This window comes from Acyrthosiphon pisum, chromosome A1 (genome assembly GCF_005508785.2).
Source record: "Acyrthosiphon pisum isolate AL4f chromosome A1, pea_aphid_22Mar2018_4r6ur, whole genome shotgun sequence".
NCBI lineage: Eukaryota > Metazoa > Arthropoda > Insecta > Hemiptera > Aphididae > Acyrthosiphon > Acyrthosiphon pisum.
In genome coordinates, this window is record NC_042494.1 from 82,950,879 (window position 1) to 82,973,449 (window position 22,571).

A 22,571-nucleotide genomic window follows, 5' to 3' on the forward strand; every position below is an offset into this window, starting at 1 on the left:
AATATATAAGATTTAAGAACTAATTTTTGTTATTGAAAAAATTAATCTGAGTCTTAATTCTTAGTTATATAATTCATAATAATACTACAAAAAAATAATGTTATTTTTAAAACAATCTAATTTTGAATGTAAATTGTACTTTTCAGTTTTTACATGATGTATGGAAAGACAATAGATTAATAATTTTGATAGCACGAGCGTTAATATCAGCAGACAAGCTTATAAAGTTATAACAGTAGATAAAATAATAGTATTGGGCTGGTAGTAGATTACAAAAATGTAACATGTAAACACAAAAAAATCAATTTGGTATAAATATTGTCTAATTCAAAATACTATATTACGGTCTTTACAAATAATTACGATTAACAAAACAATAGCCAATTAAAATTAACATTTTGGAAGTACGCATTTTTCCTTGACAAAATGTTGCACGTTACTCTATACATTAAAAAGCACAGGGCAGTACAATACATTATAAACATAATTATAAATGTAAACTATTTAAAAATAGTTAAATATTTTATTATAAATCACTATAAAAATATACTTCACTTTCTTTTAAGTACAATCACAAAAAAAAAACAAAACAAAAAAAAAAAAAAAAATATAACAAAATCAATTATATTTGATTATAAACTCGACTAGATGAGTTACGTCAAAAGCATTGGCCCTAAATATTATTGTACTACATAATGTAATACAATTGATAAGGGGGGATCATTAAAAACAATACATTATGAGCATTTTTTATCTTTAACTTGATACAAAAGTTAATCAATCAAAGTAATAGAATATTTTATTTTTATACATAAAGAATAAATAGTTGAATAAATGAATAAAAAAAAAAATTATCTGAATGCAATATCACATACACAATGTCTTTTCAATTAAAATAGGTCTTATTTACTTAAATTTATAATATTTAGACATGCCGTTTTGTCTCAAAATAATTAGCACTAGCAAAAAAACTAAGATCTAACACAGAAAAGTTAAAAGTTTGTATGTATTTATAAATAAGCGTTCAATTATGTTAAATAAATAATAAAATAATTCAATACAATTTAAAAGAGCTATGCCCTAGCAATTTTAAGTATTAATAATAAATAATCACGATAAAAATATTGTAAATATATATGTAAAAAATAAAAATAAAATAATATTACTAAGTTCATTTGATTTGTAGTTACTTATGTTTACTGATCCCTTATAATTTAGCTATGCATATGCCTTAAAATAATACTTGTTGTAATGATTAATAAACAATAATTCAATTTGAGATCAATGTTTTATTTATCACACTTCAGGCGGTCCCATAATAGACGAATGACCAATGGATACAGCCATTTTGGATAACGATAACTTAGGATGTTTAGGACTAGTCTTAGAAAATAAAGAGTTGTTAGTTTCAGCAAACATCTTACGAAAACTGTAAACAGAAGTCAAAATAAATTATATTAAAATATAAAGTTCATCGACTATTGATAAAAAAAATACTAATTATAATATACACTTACAGTTTACGAATACCAGATTCTGGATTTCGTTTCCATGGTGCATCATCAGGTTCTAAAGGTAATGGTCCTTGAACAGGTCCTTCTTCCTGTTCATCGTCGGACCTGAATAAAATAAAAATAAATTTAACTAAAAAATGTATAGTTGAACAATGAATGAACTATCGAGATCTCTGTTTAAATGTCTAAATATTTAATACAACTCTGTCCAGCAAAAATAAAAACTAAAGATCGACAAAATTACACATGACACCTGCCATAGTAGAACCAGTCTTGATCGCAGTGTATCGCGAGAAGTTTCACAGAACAACGTATTTACTCTCTGGGCAGAGTATATTATTTATTATTTTTACATTATCAAATGATACATATTATATAAACGCTAGCATACTTGAAAGAACTTTTTCAGTATTTATATGGTCAATTTAGTCTTGCATATTGAAGTTGTTGTTTTTGTCTTTGAGAAAAATTAATTAATCAATATTCTACCACCATGCATAGTTATGAAATGAAAAAAATTTATCACAGCAATAATTATAAAAGAGCAACTAAAATGAGACAATGTAAGCGTTTTGCTACTTTGAAGTCATTACCTAAGTGGCAAACAAGTGTATGCAAACATGAGTGATAACACTTACCTGATTGGGGATGTTACATCAGATGAAATTTCTGGGGTGATGATTGACACTTGCGTGTCTTCCTTATCGCCCGGAGCGGTGTCAGGATTTTGTCGGTGACTGTCTGTTCTGGTGGTACAGTTTCGTAACAAAATTCTTCGTACCCGCGTTTCTTGGATTTCATCCCTTTCCTGGCTAATGTACAAGTTTACATGCACAAAGTGGTAGATTTGTAGTAAACCAAGCAAATTGAAGTAAGCATATGCGTACCAAGCGTGCAAATGGAAAAATAAAAACGTGCTTATTTAGTAAGGTGAAACTTTTTTTTTATGAATAATTTGATAGGTAGATAATAGGTTAATAAAGAAAAAAAATTGAATTACATGGGTACCAGCAAAATTTTTCAGTTATTTTTCTCAGTATATAACAAATAATTATGATTGTTAAGCGGAATGTTGTGTAAAAGCTGTTCATTGATAAAAAATTTAATTTTACTATTGATTATAAATAGCCAATAGGTAATTGTATTTATAATCAATGCTGTTACTTACGATATTGTCGACTGTTCAACTGGCCTATACTGTAAAAGTTCATCTTCAAGATCATTAACACGAGTTTTTAGTTCATTACGTTCAGTCAAAATATCTTTCAGTTCATTTGTAGTAAACTTTGGTCTATCTGGATCGTCTAAATCATAAATGGCTTTATTTTTCAAATCAGGCAAATCATCCTAAATATAAAAAAACATATAATAACACACATTTATACAAAAATAATTAGTTGAAAATATTAAGAGAGTTTACTAACTCTATATTTTGATAGGTCTTCATTTTCTTTTTGAGCTACACCAAACCTTTGTCTAAGTGATATAAATTCTTTTTGTTGTTTTTGAAGTTGGGAAAGAATATCTGCCCTCTCTTCAACTAAACCACGACATTGTAGTTGTGCAAAGCGATGCTTACGTCGCAAGTCTTTTAAAGTAGTTTGCAACCTATCCATTTGAACGTTCAACTATAGAGGTATGATTGTTGCACAAAATTAATAAATTTACAATGGAAAATTATCACAGTGTCAACTTACTGAATCAACTTCATTACTCTTCGAATATAATTGATGTTCATAGCTTCTAATACTATCACGCATTTGATCTACAGTATGGCGTAGACGTTGAAGAGCAACAGTATCAACATCTGGACTTAAAACTTGTGCTAAAAGTTAACAACCAGTTAATAATGTGACATGAAATTATAAATTTTCTTACAAAATCATACATTTTGAATCAACAATCTTATCCTTTTCAGCAGCTTGCAAAGACTCTGTCAATTTACGGTTATCATCTTGAAGTCTAGAAACAGTAGTCAACAACTCGTTATAGTCTTCACGCCACTTATCTTCGATTTGTTCCATCTCCTACAATATAGTAGTCATATGGTAGTAGAAAAACACAATCAGTAACATATGTTTTGTGTGGGTTAGAATGTAATACATTATTTTACATTAATTTACCTTCTCATACTTGATTCTATCTTCAGTCCGTTCCTGTTTGTCCATTTCCAGTTGTTGTATCGTCGCTCGTAGGTCATCCACGGTGGTGTTCTCTCGTTCATTCTTCATAGCCAATATTTCCATCTGCTCTAGGGCGGATACCACTTTGGGCATTAGTCCTGTTATGGCATCTGTGCCATACGCGTCTATGATAGACTCGAACTCTCGTCCGATGTCTTGTGCCATATCGTAGACGTCGACGACAGACAGTGAACACTTGTAGTTATCCATTTTTGAAGTACCGAAAACGTGCAATAGCATTGGCGATTGGCAGAACTATGACTGACTGAGTGAATCACGGGACACGGACGGTGGTGCTTACGGTCTCTATTTCGGTTCGGACAAACCCGCAATCCGTAAGCAATAAAAACGATTCGGAAATAGACGCAGGCGACGTTCGGACGCGAGATCAAACGAATCGGGTATTGGGTATCGACTTTTTATTACTCGGCGTCTATAATCAATGGACCTGTTGACCTTTAAGTCCCAAAAATCTGATAACGGCGACTCTCGAAAACAGACAACAGTCCAGCGACCAGCTGAAGCAGTCTGCTTGAGCCAGCTAATACGTGAATCCGTTCCAATTATAGCCCACCTATCTCGAGCTTCCAGTTCGGCTTCGGACGATTGTCGATTATCATTTATCAATTATCAATTATCATTTATCTCGTCCGTTTATTATTGTTGTTATTATTCCGGTGGGGACGAATATTCAGAAAAATTCCCAATACATTCGGGAATGACCTGGTTCAAACATAACCTCAAAAATACGGTTAGCACCGGTTTCCGTACTCCTTGGCCGTTTCCCGGATGTGGTTGGTGGCACTGCGTGCGGCAACAACCACAAGACGCTTTCGTGTACCCCCCACCCGTTCCGCATTCCAAAATACTTATCGGGTAGGGCCGTAGTGGGTAGTGGGTAGTGTTCCACCATCGTTCATTTCGTTTGCAATCATCGTTCATCTTGGTTCGGTGGTTGTCGCGTCACCCGCACATTCACTTTCGTCAAGGCTTTTTTTTTTCATCCTCTTCGATCTTCCAAGTCGTCAAATATGGTGAGTATTTATTTGATGGTACTTTTCATTCGAGTACTTTGCCGTCGTTTTCTGGTCTGGTTGACCACGGAAATGTCATTTTTTCGTTTTCGCCATTAGGTTTGCGAGTCATGCATTCGGAGGCCGAAACACTCGTCGTTCGACGGATTTACATTTGCCCCGGTATTCATACGGGCGAGTGTTTCGGCTACTTGTTAGTGGTTTCCACGTCTTTTTAAGCCCGTTTCACATGGACGCGTTTCATACGCAACATATCGTACGCGTGCGTTTCAGTTTACATCGATCAAGTTTATACGGGCCATCGATGTAGTGGTGCGAATGAATTTAACCGATGTAAATAAAAACGCACAAGTACGGTAGGTCGCGTATGATTCGCGTCCATGTGAAACTGCTCTTAAGCTATCTTGTTGACGAAATTAAAGTTAGGGACCGCGTCTTTCGTATGCGTTTTATTCAAATGTTTGACAGTACAATTAGTCCTATTATAGATTCTCTTGTAGATTTAAGCAGAATCGACCGGTCATAACCCACGAACTGATTGAATAGTTTCATACATTATCCGTGTGTGATTACACGTGTCAGATACTAGATTTGTATCACATTTCATAATCACCGGTCAACCTACCAGATAATCTTTGTCTAATATAAGTAAGCCGCGTGCTCCCAGATGTTTTTCTTAATACTAATATACTATATTGAATTCCACGTGCTTAAAAATCTTCTCATTACAATCCTAGACTGTTTTAATAATGTGGTACGCTGGTTTTAGTTTTAAACTATGTATCTGTATTTGTTTAATTTTAGCCAGTGATGATTTAGTTAAAAAATGTTTACAGTTAGATTAACTGAATATAATGATGTCACTTTACTAGGGCGGTCTGAGGCTATTTTTTTCACATTGTGATACTAATGATATTGTGTGTTATGACACCTAGTGCAGTATATCTAATTCGTTGAATATGGCCGTGAACGAGGCTTAATTGTGGTTTTTAACTATATGCCCACTTATTATTCTTCCTAAAAGGAGTAATTTCAGTTGGACTAAACCTTGCCATGTGTTTTTAATTTTTATTAATTAAGTCTTGTATTTTACAGTCTCATCGTAAATTTAGTGCTCCTCGGCATGGTTCTATGGGTTTCTACCCAAAGAAGCGCGCACGTCGTCATCGTGGTAGAGTAAAGTCTTTCCCCAAAGATGATCCCAGCAAGCCAATTCATTTAACCGCTTTCATTGCATACAAAGCTGGTATGACCCATGTTGTTCGTGAAGCCGACCGTCCGGGATCAAGTAAGTTTTTTTTTTTTATTAATTAGAGACCTATTTTTTTTAAACTAATGTTGTATTTATGTTTTTTAAGAACTCAACAAGAAGGAAATTGTGGAGCCAGTCACCATTTTGGAAGCTCCTCCCATGATTATTGTTGGTGTTGTAGGTTATGTTGAAACTCCATATGGTCTTAAACCTTTAAAGACTGTGTTCGCTGAACATTTGTCTGAAGATTGCCGTCGTCGTTTTTACAAGAACTGGTATGTTACATACGATTTATATTTCTTCAATTTTAGCCAGTGATGATTTAGTTAAAAATGTTTACAGTTAGATTCACTGAACATAATGATGTCACTTTACTAGGGCGGTCTGAGGCTATTTTTTATATTCAGATTAACAGTTTATTGTTTCTGTGTAAATAATTAATCATTTATCTCTCCTCTCCGCTAGCGGATGAGAGCTATACTTATTGCTAATGTTTTCAAATTATTTGAAAGACGGCAAGAAGAGTTAGTTGTGCCTCCAATCTAGACTTAGTCTATGATGAGGCCGCTCTTCATTTATGTGTCCTACCTTCAGGTACAAATCAAAGAAGAAGGCTTTTGTCAAGTACTCTAGGAAGTGGCAAGATGAAAACGGAAAAAGACAAATTGCCAAAGACCTTGGTAAAATTGCCAAATACTCTAAAGTTATCCGCGTCGTTGCTCACACACAGGTAATTGGTCGTAATTAGTTTTTTTCTTTTTTTTACCGATGATGAATAAAATTATTACAGTTAGACCCTGATTTTAATTGATGTGAACCCCTAGGGCGGTCTGAGGTTAAAATTATATCTATCTAATATGTACTTGTTGTTTGTATTGTTTTTTTATTAACGAATTTGTGTAAATAGATGAAGTTGTTGAAGAAACGTCAAAAGAAAGCTCATATCATGGAGATCCAAGTTAATGGAGGTACTGTTGCTGAAAAGGTACAATGGGCTAAGGAACATTTTGAAAAGCCAGTACCTGTATCTCATGTATTTGCTCCAGATGAGATGATCGATTGTATCGGTGTCACCAAGGGTCGTGGATACAAAGGTAAAACATTTTATTTATATTATTTTATCAAAATGTCTAATATACATTTTAAATTGTTAAGGTGTTACATCCCGTTGGCATACAAAGAAATTGCCCCGTAAGACACACAAAGGTCTTCGTAAGGTTGCTTGCATCGGAGCATGGCATCCTAGTCGTGTCCAGTTCACTGTTGCACGTGCTGGTCAAAAGGGTTACCATCATCGTACTGAAATCAATAAGAAGATATACCGTATTGGACTTGGAATTCATACCAAGGATGGCAAGGTAAAATATAGTTTGTTTGTTTTTATGAATTTCATAAGCAATTCTATTGATGGATTATCTTTGGTAATCAAATGGTGAAAGTGTTGATAAAATTGCAACGTATATACCGTTAACATCATAAAGTAATTTAGCCCTCCTAACTCTCGAGTATGGATTGAGGCTGAAGTTGGGCATTATTCCGTAACGTGCAAGAGCCCATCGGGCAGTGACTTGCTAGTAGACCATGCCTGGCACATTTCCTTATACTTAAAATTGTTATGTCTTGGATTGAATGATGATAATACATGATGTTTGCATTCTTGAGATTTCTGAAGATACCACCATGCTGCCTTCCTACTGACAATCCAAGGCTTAAAAATTTCATAGTACTTTTTATTTATGTGTCTTACTGATGAAATAGTTAAACTATTTGGATAGGATAAGGATCTTGCAATCAAGATGTATGGGCTATCACATCAAAAATAAAATTAATCCACTAAACCTTGTGTTTAGAAAGGTGTTAAAGGTTGGCATTATTCCGTAACGTGTAAGAGTCCATCGGGCAGTGACTTACTAGTAGACCATGCCTAGCACATTAGATTTTTTTAAATTGTCTTGTATTGAATGATGATAACACATGATGTTTGCATTCTTGAAATTTATGAAGATACCACCATGCTGCCTTCCTACTGACATATCAAGACTTAATACATATTTATTTATATTTTACTTAGAATGGTGGAGTAGTTTTACTATTCTGATAGAACAAGGGTCTTAACTTTTATTTAGACGTATAGGCTATCACATCATAAATTAATTTAACCCTCCAAGCCTGGTGTTTGGACGCGTGTTAAAGGTTGGCATTATTCCGTAACGTGTGAGAGTCCATCGGGCAGTGACTTACTAGTAGACCATGCCTAGCACATTCATAAAACTTAATAAGTTTTATTCTGTATGATCTGTTGTTTTATAGTTTTTAATTCTAGATATTAACATATTATAACTACGTCAATATTCTAATACTCGATTTCCTTTTGTGTAGGTTATCAAAAACAATGCATCAACTGAGTATGATTTGACCGAGAAGACCATCACCCCCATGGGAGGTTTTCCTCATTATGGTGAAGTTAACAATGATTTCTTGATGATCAAAGGATGTTGTGTTGGCCCCAAGAAGCGAGTTATCACTCTTCGTAAAGTAAGTTTTTTTTTTGCAAATTATTTTTGAACTTGAAAAAACCTGTGATGAACAACCAGAGCCAATCCTATGAATGTCGGTGAACTAAATGCTTTATCCCTATATCTGAGGTTTTTTCATAACAAATAAAATTATTAGATATGTTTTTTGAGTTATAGTTTGTTCTAACAAAACATAGTTAAACTCATTAAAACCTGTCATTATTGTGCAGATAAGAAATATTTAAAAAGTTATTTATATTTATAATCTAATACGGTGTTGTGTGTGACAACCAATGAACACTTCTAATAGGTTATACAATTATTGCACAGTTATTAAATGTTTGACTAAAAATATTATTATAACATAATTATATTATTTGTGATATTACAATTTGTAATTGCCTTCATGAAAACATTATAATTTATGTTTAACTAAACAACCTTTATTACTAAAGACCGAATTTGTACTCTCTTAAATACCCAATATATGATGCTAATATTCTCTAAAAAAAAAACCTTCAAATATCTTCATTATATTCTCTCAAAAATGACATAGAACATTATATACTTTAATATGCATTAAAAAAAAAAATGTCAGTATTATTTTAAAGTAAAATATTAATTAGGTATTTGCGTATTAAACCTAATGGAATTCTATTGAACTTTAGTAAGAGTAGGAAATAGGAATATATTTTAAATATAACAGTAAATTATTAAATTTTTACAAACAAAATTTGGATATTTAAAGATTTGATCGGTAAATATACATGTATAAACCTTGGTAACACTGCGTGTTTTCTTTAAAAAAAGATAATGAATTGTAATTAATGTTAAAAAAAAAAATTCCTGTTTACTGTAATATTAAAATTAAATACGATTTTTTTTCTCAAAATTTGTGAAATATTCCAAAATATGCTAAATGGGGGTTAAATATTCTGAAATATGGCAAAAAAAAATATATTTTCTACGCATTCAGAATTTAATAAATCTTCCACGTGGTTTGCTAAAATGAAACTTAACTAATCTGTTTACTAGATCTGTAATCTGAATAATTTTTAAACTTGCAGAACTGTGTGTGTTAATAATGCAGTAGTGTCAGTAATCTGTTCGCAATTTTTTTTTCAATTGCCAGGATTTTCTTTTAACTATTGACCTGTGACGAGTATTTAATAGAGCCAATATTAATGAATGCCCCATGTATTTATTTTATTGCATTGATAGGACCGAGGTCTTTTTAAGGATAGCAATTTCTAAACTAAGATAATAATCAAAATATGACCAATGATGCATAACAACACAGAGCCATTATTCATGAAATGTTAAATGATTGTTTATGTTTAACGCATTGATAGGACTGAGGTCATGCTTTGTGAAATTATTTTTTTAAATACTGTCGTTATATCATTATAATATCTACCTAACATCCTGACAAATATTTTTTATTTATAGTCCTTGTTGGTACACACTAAACGTGCTGCTTTGGAAAGTATCAACTTGAAATTCATCGATACCTCATCCAAATTTGGTCATGGACGTTTCCAGACTGTTGCCGACAAGGCAGCTTTCATGGGTCCATTGAAGAAGGACAGAATTCGAGAAGAAGAGAAAGCCACAGCGGCTGCAAAATGATTGTACAATTTCAATATTTGACAATTTATAATAAAAACCAAAAAAAATCAAACTAGTTTATTTAATGTAATTTTCCAATCCCAAAAATTTAGTTTTGAGCTGAGATATCAAATCATGAGTTGTTGTGTTAGAACTATAATAATAATATTAAAATTATAACATTAGTAAATATAAAAGTAATAAGATTGTTAGATAAGTTTTTTTTTTTTACCAAACAGCTGTTTTGTTGTGTATGGACGCGAATATTCAATTTCCAAGCGCCACTCATCATTGATATCTAAAGTACCTTGCACTTGTTTGAGTAAATTATTTGTGAAGTACAAGTGATGGAGAGAACAATTATTAAATGATACATATTGCTATTTTAGTATTTTATGACATTATTATCATGACAAATAAGATTGGTGTATCATCACAGTTGTACTAATTTTGCTGCGCCGTAAATATGCATCTCCAACCTATTTTCTTAGTTCTCCTCTTCTCATTTGTTGATTTTGTTCTATATCTTTGGCAGCCAATAGTAAGTTGAGAACAATGATAAAGAGTGGAGGATACGTATCTATTTTGTCATGAATATAATGATGTTATGTGGTTTCAGTCTAACAAATAAAAGTTTTTTAATCTCTTTAAACTTATGAACGAACAGCAAAACTAGTGAGGTGCAGTGAATAAGTTTCTTAAGTTTTATATACAAATTCCTGTACTTGGTAAATATTAATAGAATATTGTTATACTCCGTTAATGTTTAGATGGAATCTTCCAGCAGCCGTAAGTATGCTAGGGGTATAAATTGTAAAGTTGACTGGTTGGTGGTTTCAAACTGGTGCTACCCAACCATGTCCCACATTCATAATAACAGATATAACTGCAGTAGCTAATCGGCACCTAAACTATTATTTAATAGTATGTAAATACTAATAAGTGTCTTAATTTAAAATAAACTTGATTTTGGTAAATATAAGAGTAATAATTAATTCTGTATGGCCGTATTTGAGTAGTTTATATCTGGGCAGTGGGCACCCCAGTTAATTAGTGTTTACCTATTTGTTTTATAGATCAAAGTTACACCTAACTTTGCCGACGAATATTCCGTTGATTATGGATTTATTCCCATTGAATACAAACCTAACGAATACCGGTTATCGTACATTAGGGATTTTGGTACACCCAGCATCATCAACGTAGACCGAGCTTGTCTACAGCAGATAATATTAAATTTATATATTATAATATTTCGTCATGCATTTTATTATCTATCACCGAACGTGTCAAAATAAAAACGATCCAGAACAGAGATAATAACCACTCGTCGGCGCACGCACGTTGTATTATCAACCTCCACCGGTGGTTACGATATTAAGCCACATATTAACCACTGTATAATGAGTGTTATCAATCTGTTACTTTTTTACTTGTTATTTTATGCAAACCCATTGGTACAACATTGAACATTATATATATCTATATATTCGTCGTTTAGCTGTAGCCTCACTAGCCTGTAATAGCTGGCTGCTGATTTCCGACGGTTTTTTTTACACTTCTCAGTGTACTGTCCAAAAGATCGGAATTAAGAACCGGAAGACTTACCCGGTTGCTTTCAATTTTTCCATTGCGCCATTGAAGTCTTCTCGAAACCGATGTGATCATTCGCAGACCATCGTCGATAATGCCAGCCGCCGAACTTTACAGAGAAGGTTAGTTTCCGGTGACATTCGTCTTTTGCCGAATTTGTTATTATGTTTTTCAATTTTTCTCAACGAATAATCGCTGAACGAGCAAACATCCTTTGGGTTTCTTTTTTAAATTTTATTAATAGTCAATTAGTGTCATCTTTATTTTGATAACATACTACCTACCTAAGGATATCGAATTTAATCAATAAACCTGTACGAGTTTCATTTATATTTGATGTACGTTTGATGAGCATTTGTAGATTGTAATGAGTGGGAGTGTCTGCTCACATGTACTCTTAACACTATTGATTTTATTGTACAATTAAGTAAAACATCAAATTTTTTGAATTTCACTCCCTCTTAAATATTAAAAACTTGGCATTTTTCAATATTTTTTTTTAATAAGTGAGTAAATTATTTTAATAATATTAAGTTCTTTAGGTAATAGGTACCTATCATAATATAAATATATTAAAACTATTCAATAGGTCCTTGTGATGCTTCATTTTTTATTTATTTCCTGTCAAATCAAAAACAATTTCATACTTTTTTTTATTTTTGTAAATTTTCCATTTTTAAAAAGGATCATTAATTAGTGCAGTTTTCAGTGGCGTAATGAAGCTGCTCTCCTCTCCTGCAAGTGCATCCAATTTGGGAGGGGGCACAGTACTTATATTATGACATAAAAAAAAAAACTGAAACATTGTTTTTTTGTATGCATAGTGAAACAATGTTTCAAATACATTTGTTATTAGTAAAACAATGATTTTATAGATTTTATTAGCTTCTAAAGAAGTCTTTCTAGCATCACTATTTAATAGTTTAATTTTTGTGTTTAAGGGGGGAGGGGGGAGTTGGCCTTCACCTCTTATAATCAGGAGCAGTCTGCCAGTGATGGTTATACTAAACAAGAGGCGGAAAAATTTTTTTAAAACACCAAAACTTAATGTAATGGTACTTAAATACACCTAATGCCCTTCACTGTCAACTGTATAAGTTAAGCAAATAAAGTGTAGGTATTCAAAGCATGTTTAAAGTAATTTTCAATGTTAAGGTGGCTGGGGTGTGATTCATTTTTGGTCGAATACATAGCTCATGAATTCAATCATTACACCCAATGTAATGTTCTGATATTAATTTTGAAAGCAGATTTGAATTCGTCATTAAATTATTTATGCTTTGACAATTTCATTTTTCTGATTTTAATTTTTTTAACTTAGAAATGTACTAACAAAAATAGTTAAAATAGATCATATTCATAATTCAAATTTAAATACATTGATATAGAATATGAAAAATGTACGAGAGTTAAAGCATAGTAAATTTAGAGGAGAATTCAAATCTGCTCTCAAAATTTAAATTTGGACATCCTACTGAGCATAGCGATTGAAGTCACTGGCAGTATTTTTTGAAAAAAAATGTTGGTAATTGTATAAAGTAATATGTAGTAACATGTGCATGTGCGTAGGTAAAATGACAGACATACATATCCAGTTACTATGATGCCCCTACACAACGTGATCGGTACTACAAATTATACACACTAATGTTCATTTACTTTTACCACATTCACAAGACCCATACAAACTGAAATATAAAATGCCTAGTTTTTACTCCTTAAAATGGATTACACTCCAGCCCCCTTAAGTACCTAAAACGTATAAGAAGAAAAATGTAAATAATTGTACATCTAATTGAAGTAGGTAAAATATTGAACTATGAAAGTATAAAATTATTCATATTAGTATTTAGTTGGATAATAACTCATATCTCGGTAGTGAAATAAATATATTTTTTTAACCCTTATTTTTTTAAATATTCGACCTCTAAATATTTTTTTTCATTAAGTTTATGTAGACTTAAATAAATGTGACAGAAAAAAGTCTCTCGGTGGCGACACATTTTTTTTATATCGATAAATAAAATTATGGTCGCTATACCAACACCATCTATGTCAGCTTCTAGTGAGTTACCTGATGTGTTTAGGAGATACTTAATTAGATGGTACATTTAATTTATGATGAGATACCTTTGTTTTCTAAAGAAGTTATTCATAGTTATGATTTTAATAGATTCAATACATTGTATAACATATTCATGATTTTATAATAATAAATTCTTAACAGGTTTTTAGAAGAAAAAAATGTATATTAAATTATTAATATGCAATAGATACTTAAATACCAATGAATAATAATGTTTATAAATTGTTAGTATATTTCATTTTCATAGGTACAAAAATTAGTAAATATTATAATTTTTGTTACTATCATGATTATTGGACAATGATTACATACATAATTTATACTGATTTTTTTGTATCTGACTCAAACTCTCCCCGCTATATGTTCTAAATTATTATTTATCACAATATTATACTATTGTTGATATTTCATGTATGTTATAAAATTATCAATTCAAATTAACTATGTTAAAATACAAAATTATCAACTAATACCAAAAAAGATAAGATAGAATAATTATGTTTGCATGAATAATTAATGGTTATAAATTAAAATAATATTAAATATCAATAAATTAATTATAATTCTTGTAATGAGATGTTGTAGATACATGACTTGCCCAACACTAAAATTACTTACAATAAGATGCTTGCTTAGTATTTTAAAAAATTATAAAAATAATATTTAAATAAATTTAACTTCAAGGATTCATAGTATAGTAATATTTTGTCTGTTATTGATAATTAAGGAATGTCTGGAGATTCCGAAAAGCACAAACAACAACAACATCTTTCATTGTTGAAAGATGAATATGTCAAGCTTCAAGCTTATTGCAATGATTTGGAAAAAAAACATGCCACATTAGCAGCAACATATGGCGATTGTAATGACAAAAGTTTTGTCTCGAGGCTCTTGAAAACAGTAACAACATTGTATAACAACCCCCTTTACAGGTAAAATTTAAAAAATAAAATTTATTTTTTACATATGACTGCTAATTTATGTTTTCAGTGATTTAAATATAACATTGGCTAATGGCGATGTTCCAGCTCATAAGTTTGTTTTATCATCACGAAGTGATAAATGGGGAGTACCTGATTTAACTGAAGTTATTTACTTAGGTAAATAATTATTGTTTAAAATACATGGTATATTTTAACAATTATTTCTGATTATATTATATACATTTATAATACATTGTTATCATAATTTAGATTGGACCGCATTGCCCTTAGATGTTGGAAAAGCACTACTAAAATGGATTTACACAGATCAAGTAGATTTCTCTAAAGGTGATAGTTTCATCTTAAGCTTGATGAAAACAGCAGATACATTTGTTTTAGATGATTTAGTTAATAAGTAAGTAATGTACCTATTGTAAAATTATAAACTGATATTTATGATTTTCTTTAAAAAGTATATTAAATACATAATTTTAGGATACAAATCACCATTTACTGATAACAAACTAATCTTCATTTTGATTATCTTTAGAAATCTAGTTCACCATATTCACTCCTTAGATCTTATATTATGGATCGAACCATGTCCCGATAACTTGAAGCACATAAAAGGAGGTCGCACCCTCATATGTTGGCTCCGTCTTACGCACGTACGGCATAGCAAAAACGTTTTGGCGTGGGAAAGAACCGAGAAGGCTACAGTCATAACTAAGAAGCTAAATTTTCACCACTTATAAAGGAGAACTTTGGCTGTGCAATATCGTTTTTCTTTTTTATATATCACTTATACAAAAAAAAGTTATCATTGTTTCAAAATCCATTATTATGTGTCTTTCAACCTTTAAAAACTTTTTTTTTAAATTCCGATAATGAAAAAATAAAAACAATATAACATAACCAAAGTTCTCTTTATTATGTGGTGAAAATTTTGTTTCTTAGCATACTGTAGCGTTCTTGGTTCCTTCAACGAGTACATGCAATTTATAGGATGTAATTAAAACGCATTTATTCATACTTAAAGTAAGTCCTGAACGGTCCACCTAAGCAGAAAATAAAACCGCAGAATCAGTTGGTCACTAAATCTTAAAAAATGTTTTAATTTAATCAGCGAAAAGAAAAAATTTGGCCCTGCTAAAATATTGAGAAGAAAATGAATAAAAAGATAACTGAGATGCCTGCCTTGAAGGACCCCAAAGAAATATCAATTACACGAGATCAGTGGCGTACATTCAAATTTTCTCTGGGGGGGGGAGGGTTCAAAAAAAATAACCAACACTAAAACCTTCTCTTTAAAACTACCCATTTTCCTAACAATCACAGGTTACAAGGGGGTCATTGTATAATGGGTTGTATTAGACTTGAATTCAATGATAAAATTTCATTTTATAAGAAAAACGATTCTGAGCGAGGACGGTTTGTCACTCTGGATATTTTATATTGTTATTAATTATTTTATCATGTAAGTTGAATTTATATTATAATATTATAATTTTTTATTCGTTTCTATGGTGATAAACAAAGCGTTAGAAATTAAAATCCCATTTTTAGCGTTTTTTCATAATTTTTCGGTGGTTATTCCCGTGGCATTAAATAACTATTGAGAAAATCAGAAAATAACCTCTTTAAAGTACCATCTTGATCCAATTTGCTAAAAGATAAGGTACTATATGTTGAAATCGAAGCACTCCTTCTGGAAGAAATTTTGTATACAGGATATAAAAAAAAAAAAACACCATTATAAAAACAATAGCTTCCTCGCTCCGCTCAGGATCTAAAATAGTAGATAAGAAAATCCATTTTATATGAAATTGTCGACGTGCGCCGACGTAGCATGGCGGCAGTCAGCAATGGAGATGTTGGTATTGTGTTTTAATGTTTTTCTAACTTTTCATAATAACTTCTATTTTCATGAAATAATTACAATTTAAACATGAATAAATAAATTATTTCAGACTATTTTTTTAATAAATCTTTAATAATCAGAAATCAAAATTAACTGGTATTTTTCAAAACCGGTATTAACCGGTTCTAGAACCCTTATATTTTTTTAGAAAACCGAAACAAAATTGGAACCCTTAAACAAATTATTTTAATAACCAGAACCGGAACTGAAACACCCAACAGGTTCCAGTCCCTGCCTTTATGTAGAAAAAATTATTTTTGTTAGTTATTTTTAAATATAGTAGTAGGTTACAAATAATTAATGATAATAATTACATATAAGTCTTTATGTTATACTTATAAAGAAATATTAAAAAATATATAAGTTGTATAAAATACTAAAATGTATAAATGAATACGTAATATTTATAAAATATAATTTTTGTTGTCAATAAAATATAGAAAACTATGATAATAATTACAATTCCTGTCATAATTCATTTTTTTTACTCACTTTTGTTAGCACTGTTTAGGTTAGGTTGCTGGTTCACTACTTTTTAAAGTAGTTATTTGAAACCAACTTAACAAAATCATTGTGTATTATATTAAACTTTTTTTTGGTCGAAAAGTGAATCGGCCGAAAAGGGAAGGGTACGTTTTTGGTCGTATTAAGATGTATTAATGTCCGCACGCAACTAACTGACTGTACAATCAATTGTCTATTTTGATTGATATACGGCACTCACAATTTCGTCATAAAATCTTTTTTCGTTGTTGGTAAAGTATAGTGTTATATTCAATAGCCAAATTATTATAACGTATGTTTGTGTATACACGGATGATTAATAATAAGAAATTCATCAATAATATCACAATTTTTCTTTTTTTTGGTCCTGGAGGGGGATTGATCCCCCCCCCCCCCCGTATGTACGCCACTACACGAGATGAGATGAGATCTTTACTCTGACAAACCACTTCCTGCCTGTAATATGTGATTTAATCTATCCAAGTAATAGGTATTCAACTCCGAGATGTTCAAGTAAATGGTTATTAGTGTCTAATGCTTTTTTTTAAAATCGGTGATAATAACGACTAGATTCAATTTAACGCTTAAATTATCGTAGCCGCCTACTAAGACACTTACTGACCTCCAAATATATTCATCTGAATAACAAGCTTCTATATACAAAATGCTAATAAAACCAATATGGGTCTATGGTATACAGCTCTGGGGATCAGCAAAGCCTACTAACATCAATAGAATACAAACCTATCAATCTAAAACTCTAAGACAAATCACTAAAGCACCATATTACGTTTCCAACCACACACTACATCACGACCTCTCAATACCCTTTGTTGCAGACGTGGCTAAAACAAACTACAAAACATTTCACAACCGCCTCTTAAACCATAGAAACCCACTCATGACTCATGCACGATATTTCTTCCTTGACTATCCCTGGAAATCCTCCTAAACGGCTAAAGCGCAATTGGTGTAGAAATTTACTGACTAATTAAATTTCTTTAATACTCATGTTTTTTTTTTTTTTATTTTATTTTAATGTAGTACCTCCAATGGGAAACTTCTACGATCTGCTATATCTATCTTGTTACTTTAACTACTCCTCAATTGTTCTTATTGTTCTTTGTGTAACAGATTGAATAAAACATTTAATAAATAAAAAAAAAAAACAAAATTTGTATGTGTTAAACAAATAAAAAAATTTTTTAAATTTTTGTGATCGAACATTACTTAAAGATACCGAACCCAATGGGGTATGAAAATTCACAAAATAATTTATAGTGTACTTAAAATAGATTGGGGGTGAATAATTACCCTGTATGCGTCATACCAAAGGTTAATATTATTAATGAATGAAAAATAACTGTCTGTATGTAAGTATATAACACATGTAGAATAAAATGTGTTGTATTGATAAAAAGTTAATATTATTATACATTTTAAATCTGGTTTATAATATTTAAGGACTGCTGTATAATTAACTATTTTATGTCTATTATAAAATACAAATTATTAGTTAATGTTACTTTTTAATATTTTATTTTATGTTATTATTCTTATAATTATAATTTAAATATATTTTATAAAAAACAATCAATCATTATTTTTTCTTTGTTATAGATGTGAAAAAGCACTTATGGCCTCGGTAAATGTCAAGAACTGTGTAAAGTTTTATACAACTGCTGATGAAATTGGAGCTCATACATTAAAAGAACATTGTTCAAGTTTAATATCTGCTCATTGGGTAAGTGTTGTGTAAAAAATGAATATTATTATTATTAATTTTGATATTATTGTTTTAAAGCATAAACAGTAAATACCTATATTTGTTTAATATTTTAATTTACTTATACTATTAATCTTCTAATGTTCAATCACTCACCAATGTGTTCGTTTATAGTTATTTTTTTTTGTAATACATGATAGTATTGATTATTATAAATTATAATTAGTAATTTAACTATCAGATATTTTTTTAACCAACTGATAAAAATAATTAACTTGGACATTAGTATACCTATTCTACATTGAATTATTGAAATGAGCTAAATATAATACAAACATATATAAATATAAAACACAATATCCCGTGTTTAGTAATGAGTAATGACTAATAATATAGTATTATGTTTCAATTACTAAGTTTTGAATAAATGATTTTTAAAATATTTTTTATTTTGGGATATTTGTTTTTCTAATTATTACTGAATTATGAAATATTCAAAAAAATGTAGTATTTTTATGAATAAATGATTTTCTAGAATAATACTCGTAGGTTCACAGATTTTATAGTAACACAACAGATACTTTGATTTTCTTAGTAAATTTTTGATCAATGAAGTGTGTTAATTATTTTCATTGAATATTTTTCTAATATATTTAATTTTTCTAAATATTTATAGGATGATTTTACAAGTGATGATTTTGTACACATGTCAGCACAATTTTTATACCACATGTTTAAGAGCAAGACCAAATACCCTCTGCATTCAGCTGTTAGGCTTAAAAGAGAAGATGTTGTATTCTTATATATAGTTGAGCATAGTTCACAGGTATGTACATATTATACAATTTTATCTTATATCATAAAATAGGTTAATTAATTATAGAAAGCAAAATAAAAAAAAGGTTAAAACTGTTGGAAGTGAAATATGTTTTGAAATAATGTATTTGTATTGTTTCATATTGTTAATTATAAAATGTAAATTAATTAAATAATTATTATTGAATCAAGCTACAAGCACAAGTATACAAATTATAGATATGTTTGGATTTTTAAAGGTAGTTTAGGTTAATTGTATACGTACTAAAGTTTAAAAATTGTTCGATTTTCTCCTACTGACTTACTCTTAATATGAAAGGATCATTTATAATAATTTAAAGTTTGAATTTTGAATTTTGAATTTTGACAACATTTATCAAATTTAAAATTTAATAATTATTTTGTAGTTAAAAATTCATAAAATGTAAACTTTTATATCTAAGGATTGAAAATTTAAAACAAGTTTCCACTTAAATAGGTTATGTTATATAAATTACTTTATTCACAATAATATTGTCAAATATACTTTTAGTAATATCATAGGTTGACTGACCGTCTTCGCTCAGAATCGTTTTTTTTTATATGATGATATTATATCATTGAATTAAAATTTAACACCATTCATTACATTGACCCACTTGTAAACTACTGTACAGCAGAACGACACCCACTTGCCACCTTTTTATATTTTACTATACTTAATAAAATTTTAAAAATAATTAGATTAATTTTAAGCTATTATCTTTTTATACTGTATTAATAGTATTAAAATAAATTACTTTAATACAATTGAAATATATATATAATAATTAATATTATGTTAAAATAAAATTAATAATATATGCTGACAGACCGTTTCCGCTCATCAAATTGTTTTTTCGTATATAATGATTTAACATTAAATTCAAATTTAACACATCCATTATTCCATGACTAGGTATACTCGACTCTAACTGTAATGGAACAGTAGGGTTACCAACTTCCCACCTTATTTTCAATTAAAAGTTTCTGTGGTACCTACTATCTTATGATATACAGAGCAAGCGAGAAAAGACTGATGGATATTGTTATAATTTTGCGCGATTTTAACCTTCAATAATTATTGGAAACTCAATCTCGCTCTCATTTTATATAATAATATATATCCCAATACTTCAAAAGTGATATTTGAACATAATTTTTGTTGGCCAGTCTAAATTATAAAATTATTCCATGTAGTAACGTATAGTGATCAAATTACATCTGTAGTTTATTAAAATTTAAAATTCTTTACCACGTGGGTATTACTTATTGGTGAAATTTACAAAACTCGATTATACATACGTTTAATAATTATAATTCACAGTTTGTATTGGTTTTATTTTGTGTCACTTTTAGATCTAAACAAGGTTGGGTACCTATTCCGTATGGAATACCTATATACTAATGTGTTATAAAAAGTAGAAATACTCGTTCTTCAATTACATAATATTTTATTGAATAATCAATAAAGTTTACATTGTAATTCACTTTGTAGTATAGTAGAGGTATTATATCTGTAGGATTAAAAAAAAATTACACATGTATACTTATCACTAAAAATAAACACAGCCAAGTCTTGTTTAAAACTAAATAAATTATTCTTATATAATTTGTTTTTTTTATCATAGATTTCCGTTATAATCTATTATATTTTCTAGTCTATGATCAAAGATAATCTAAATATATTGTTATCATAATATACCAATTAAATTAAAGTTATTTGCGTGTATAAGTGTCGATGATAACTCTACTGTACTTGGTAAATTAGATATAGATAATTCTAGATTTGAACCAAAAACAGTTATTTAATAAATTATTATAATTAGTTATAACGATATTCGATAAAATAACAGTGTACATTTTGGACGTGGGTCCATTAAGTATAGAAAAAAACCAAAAAATACTAATATTCACATTCGCGTCTTGTGTTGCTTTTAGCATTTTTCGTTTTTTTCATTTAAAATGTATTTAGTCTTTGTACAATTGGCCGAGATTTCTTTAATATGCAGACACTGCACCGCGTGGTGGATGTTCGAAACGCTATCGTTACGCCGGTTGCGTGTGGGTTTTCAGAAACCTCATGATATTGTAAATTATGATCACGGCGATAGTATCCGTGTGACTGGAAAAGTTCGTCGTCTGTTTTGCGTTGTTGCAAAGGTTATCGTTACAGTAGCAGAACTGCGTATCCGCCGTCCTCAGTTGATCATCGTTGCCGGAATAGCATCCATTTTTGAACGAGTCGTACTCGACAGCCGACTCGACTTTCCACGACCCGTTCTTGTAAACCTGATAATCGTATTTCTGCGACGCACAACCCCTCACATTTCCTTTAACGATTTCTGTATATACATATTAAAAACAATTAATCAATAATGCTTAGGGCCAGTTGCACCGTCTAAGGTTAAACTTCGATTAAGCTTAATCAGCCGATAACTGATATTTAACCGGGCAAATTCGGCCGATTAAACTCCGGTTAACTTTAATCAGAGACGGTGCAACTGGCCCTTAGTCGTAATAATATAATATAACTAAGGCTGTAGATTCAATTTACGTATTTGAATTTAATTTTTCCTACTTTTTTATTAGTAGAAGGAATGTACTGAATTAAGAGGCTGTCAGCGCACCTTTTGTTTTCTCTCTCTGGCTCACACGCAACATAGACAAAATGTATTTACGCAAAATCATTTTTTCTATGTGTTTAAGTAATTTTAGAGTAAAGTCACCCATGACAAAAAAGATTGAGAATAATACTTTTGAGGGAATGACATATCGATTTGTCTAAATATTGTCTCAAAACAATTTAAACATCATTTAAATTTACAACATTTTTTTATTTATTTTGAAAGTAGAATACAAAGTCAAATAATAATA

General features: G+C 30.2%; 4 protein-coding genes across 7 annotated transcripts in view; 2 read left to right on the plus strand and 2 right to left on the minus strand.

Moving 5' to 3' along the window:
- Positions 1 to 312: 312 nt before the first annotated feature.
- Positions 313 to 4,468, minus strand: LOC100164684 (RILP-like protein homolog). Of its 3 annotated transcripts, XM_001947735.5 has the most exons (8): positions 3,638 to 4,466; positions 3,403 to 3,541; positions 3,212 to 3,339; positions 2,939 to 3,142; positions 2,683 to 2,861; positions 2,153 to 2,326; positions 1,518 to 1,619; positions 313 to 1,429 (listed from the first exon to the last, which is right to left on the minus strand). In XM_001947735.5, exons 1-8 carry the CDS (start codon positions 3,935 to 3,937, stop codon positions 1,297 to 1,299), a joined length of 1,359 nt encoding a protein of 452 aa, XP_001947770.2. In that variant the 5' UTR covers positions 3,938 to 4,466; the 3' UTR covers positions 313 to 1,296. The 3 variants fall into 3 exon arrangements, with proteins under 3 accessions (XP_001947770.2, XP_003245071.1, XP_008183854.1); XM_003245023.4 differs by lacking the exon at positions 2,153 to 2,326 and having other exon boundaries at positions 3,638 to 4,463; XM_008185632.3 differs by lacking the exon at positions 313 to 1,429 and having other exon boundaries at positions 1,527 to 1,619; positions 2,153 to 2,322; positions 3,638 to 4,468.
- A 105-nt stretch (positions 4,469 to 4,573) lies between these two features.
- On the plus strand, positions 4,574 to 10,180 carry LOC100168765 (60S ribosomal protein L3). Its single transcript, XM_001951007.5, has 8 exons — positions 4,574 to 4,731; positions 5,827 to 6,019; positions 6,090 to 6,258; positions 6,578 to 6,713; positions 6,891 to 7,077; positions 7,139 to 7,341; positions 8,363 to 8,518; positions 9,949 to 10,180. Exons 1-8 carry the CDS (start codon positions 4,729 to 4,731, stop codon positions 10,126 to 10,128), a joined length of 1,227 nt encoding a protein of 408 aa, XP_001951042.1. The 5' UTR covers positions 4,574 to 4,728; the 3' UTR covers positions 10,129 to 10,180.
- A 1,375-nt stretch (positions 10,181 to 11,555) lies between these two features.
- LOC100167884 (rabankyrin-5) overlaps positions 11,556 to 22,571 on the plus strand; it is a 43,988-nt gene continuing 32,972 nt past the window's right edge. The window contains exons 1-6 of the mRNA XM_001945737.5: positions 11,556 to 11,822; positions 14,514 to 14,718; positions 14,777 to 14,886; positions 14,980 to 15,124; positions 18,755 to 18,878; positions 19,537 to 19,686. Of these exons, the coding sequence (XP_001945772.2) occupies positions 11,795 to 11,822; positions 14,514 to 14,718; positions 14,777 to 14,886; positions 14,980 to 15,124; positions 18,755 to 18,878; positions 19,537 to 19,686 (762 nt within the window). The 5' untranslated portion in view covers positions 11,556 to 11,794. The remainder of the gene's footprint in view (positions 11,823 to 14,513; positions 14,719 to 14,776; positions 14,887 to 14,979; positions 15,125 to 18,754; positions 18,879 to 19,536; positions 19,687 to 22,571) is intronic.
- LOC100169228 overlaps positions 20,997 to 22,571 on the minus strand; it is a 7,611-nt gene continuing 6,036 nt past the window's right edge. For both annotated transcript variants that reach the window (XM_001950570.5, XM_029487634.1), the window contains one exon: positions 20,997 to 22,039. In XM_001950570.5, the coding sequence (XP_001950605.2) occupies positions 21,744 to 22,039 (296 nt within the window). In that variant the 3' untranslated portion in view covers positions 20,997 to 21,743. The remainder of the gene's footprint in view (positions 22,040 to 22,571) is intronic.